Source organism: Rhinopithecus bieti, unplaced genomic scaffold (assembly GCF_001698545.2).
Source record: "Rhinopithecus bieti isolate Rb0 unplaced genomic scaffold, ASM169854v2 scaffold_1853, whole genome shotgun sequence".
In the NCBI taxonomy this organism is placed as follows: domain Eukaryota; kingdom Metazoa; phylum Chordata; class Mammalia; order Primates; family Cercopithecidae; genus Rhinopithecus; species Rhinopithecus bieti.
The window spans coordinates 5,864,979-5,867,606 of record NW_016804151.1 but is presented as its reverse complement, the minus strand read 5'-3'; the positions used below and the strand labels follow the sequence as shown (position 1 = coordinate 5,867,606).

General features: G+C 49.7%; 1 protein-coding gene across 1 annotated transcript in view; it reads right to left on the bottom strand.

The window, feature by feature from the left end:
• MLLT1 (MLLT1 super elongation complex subunit) overlaps nt 1-522 on the bottom strand; it is a 74,408-nt gene extending 73,886 nt beyond the window's left edge. Inside the window, 2 exon segments of the mRNA XM_017866871.1 lie at nt 4-302; nt 518-522. Coding sequence (XP_017722360.1) covers nt 4-302; nt 518-522 — 304 coding nt within the window.
• Nucleotides 523-2,628: the final 2,106 nt, after the last annotated feature.

The following is a 2,628-nucleotide window of genomic DNA, read 5'->3' as shown; positions in this document are numbered from 1 at the left end:
CGCCGCCGCCGCCGCCGCCGCCGCCGATCCCGGCCGCCCGCTCGCCCGCCAGCCCCGCGGAACCGGAAACCACCGCCAGCCCGGGTCGCGCACCGATCACGGGCCCCCGCCGCCGACTAGGGCCCGCCGCATCGACTGACAGCCACCTGAGCCAATCGACGGCGCGGACGGCCGCTCGTGGCGCGGGACTTCCTGCCTGGCGGGGGTCTGCCGAGCTGCGGTCGGAGGGACGAAGCCCGCAGCCAATGGGAGGCCGGGACCGGAGGGGCGGGAGGAGGGAGGGAGGGAGGCGCGAGGCGAGCCTGGTGGAGGGGAGCGCGAGGTGTGCGCCGCACGTGGAGGGGGGCGGGGGCGGGACGGGCGCTCCGCGCCTGCGCGCTGTGGCCCGCAGGGGGCGCTGCCTCGTGGCTGGAGCCTCCAGGGCGGGAGCGTTTCGGGGCTGCAACTGAGGTTACTGGTTCGAGCCCTGGGGAGGGATCCCCCAGGGTCCCCGGTAGGGACACTTTTGTTTCCTGACCGCATGATGCTGCTATGTGATGGAATGAGCCCTGGGTTCTGGAACTGGAGATTAATTTTTTTTTTTTTTTGAGACGCAGTCTCCCTCTGTCGCCCAGGCTGGAGTGTAGTGGCACGATCTCAGCTCACTGCAACCTCCGCCTCTCAGGTTCAAGAGATTCTACTGCCTCAGCCTCCCGAGTAGTTGGGATTACAGGCGCTCGCCATTACGCCTCACTAATTTTTGTATTTTTAGTAGAGACGGGGTTTTGCTATGTTGGCCAGGCTGGTCTCGAACTCCTGACCTCAAGTGATCCGCCTGCCTCAACCTCCCAAAGTGGATATTAATTTTCTAATCCTGCATAATCCTTGGCAAACCTGGTTAGCCCCTTCTTCACCTTTCCCTGAGTCTCAGTTTGCACATCTGTAAAACAGGTTGAAGAACAGTACTGTGTGATTCTTCGTGCTAATTTGAATGATGCAAATTTGAAACATTCAGACCACCCAAGAGAGTCACATGTTTTCAGTTAGACATGAAGAGTAAGTTCTGGCGATCTATCACACAACAAGGTGACTACATAATAATGTTATTTTATATTTTAAAATTGCTAAAAGTGGCCAGATGTGGTGGCTCACGCCTGTAATCCTCACACTTTGGGAGACTGACTGGGGCGGATCACCTGAGGTCAGGAGTTCAAGACCAGCCTGGCCAACATGGTGAAATCCCATCTCTACTAAAAAAATACAAAAATTAGCCAGGCGTGGTGGTGTGTGCCTGTAATTCTAGCTGCTCAGGAGGCTGAGGCAGCAGAATCGCTTGAACCAGGGAGGCAGAGGTTGCAGTGAGCTGAGATCATGCCACTGCACCCCAACCTGAGTGACAGAGCAAGACTCTGTCTCAAAAAAGAGAAAAAGAGAAAAAAGAAATGCTAAAAGTGGATTTTGAATGTTCTTACCATAAATAATTGATAAGTGTATGTGCTGATGGATATGTTAATTAGCCTGATTTGTTTATTCCGTAATGTATACCTGTATCAAAGCATCAAGGTGTACCCCATACATATATACAGTTATTTGTCAATAAAGATTTTTTTTTTTGAAATGAGGTCTCTGCTGGAGTACAGTGGCACAGTCATGGCACGCTGTAACCTAGAATTCCTGGGCTCAAACAATTCTCCCACCTCAGCCTTTCAAGCAATTAGGACTGACTGCAGGCTTATGTCACCACACCCGGCTAGTTTGATTGGTTATTTATTTATTTATTTATTTAGTACAGAAAGAGGGGTCTCACTGTGTTGCCCAGGCTGGTCTCCAACTCCTGGCCTCAGGCAATCCTCCTGCTGTGGCCTCCCAAAGTGCTGGGATTCTAGGCATGAGCCATTGCGCCCTCATCAAAGATAAAATTTTTAAAGGGAGAATCTCATGTTATCCATGAAAATTTATATAATACTAATCTCTCACAAAAAAAAATTTTTGATTTATTGAGAATCACAAAATTTTACAATGACCTGTAAACTGTGTTTATGTGGAAAACAGGCATACTCCCATCTTTCTCAGGACTTTGTAAGCCACTCCTTTCTTGGACATTAGGACCTTCTGCCTGCGATTTAGAGACCCTTGTGCAGTTATTTTAAATTCCTTCTTATCGTTAAATATCGGGTTGTCATTTGCAAGAAAGAAACAAACCACCCTGTTAAAAAGTGGGCGAAGGACACGAACAGACACGTCTCAAAAGAAGACATACATGCGGCCAATAAGCATATGAAAAAAACGCTCAACGTCACTGATCATTAGAGATATGCAAATCAAAACCACAATGAGAAAAACAACAGATGCTGGCAAAGTTATGGAGAAAAAGGAGGATTTTTACACTGTTGGTGGGAGTGCAAATGAGTTCCACCATTGTGGAAGACAGTGCGACAATTCCTCAAAGACCTAGAGGCATGAATACCATTCAACCCAGTAATCCCATTACTGGGTACATACCCAAAGGAATGTAAATCATTCTATTATAAAGACACATGCGGCCGGGCGCAGTGGCTCAAGCCTGTAATCCCAGCACTTTGGGAGGCCGAGGTGGGTGGATCACGAGGTCAGGAGATCAAGACCATCCTGGCTAACATGGTGAAACCC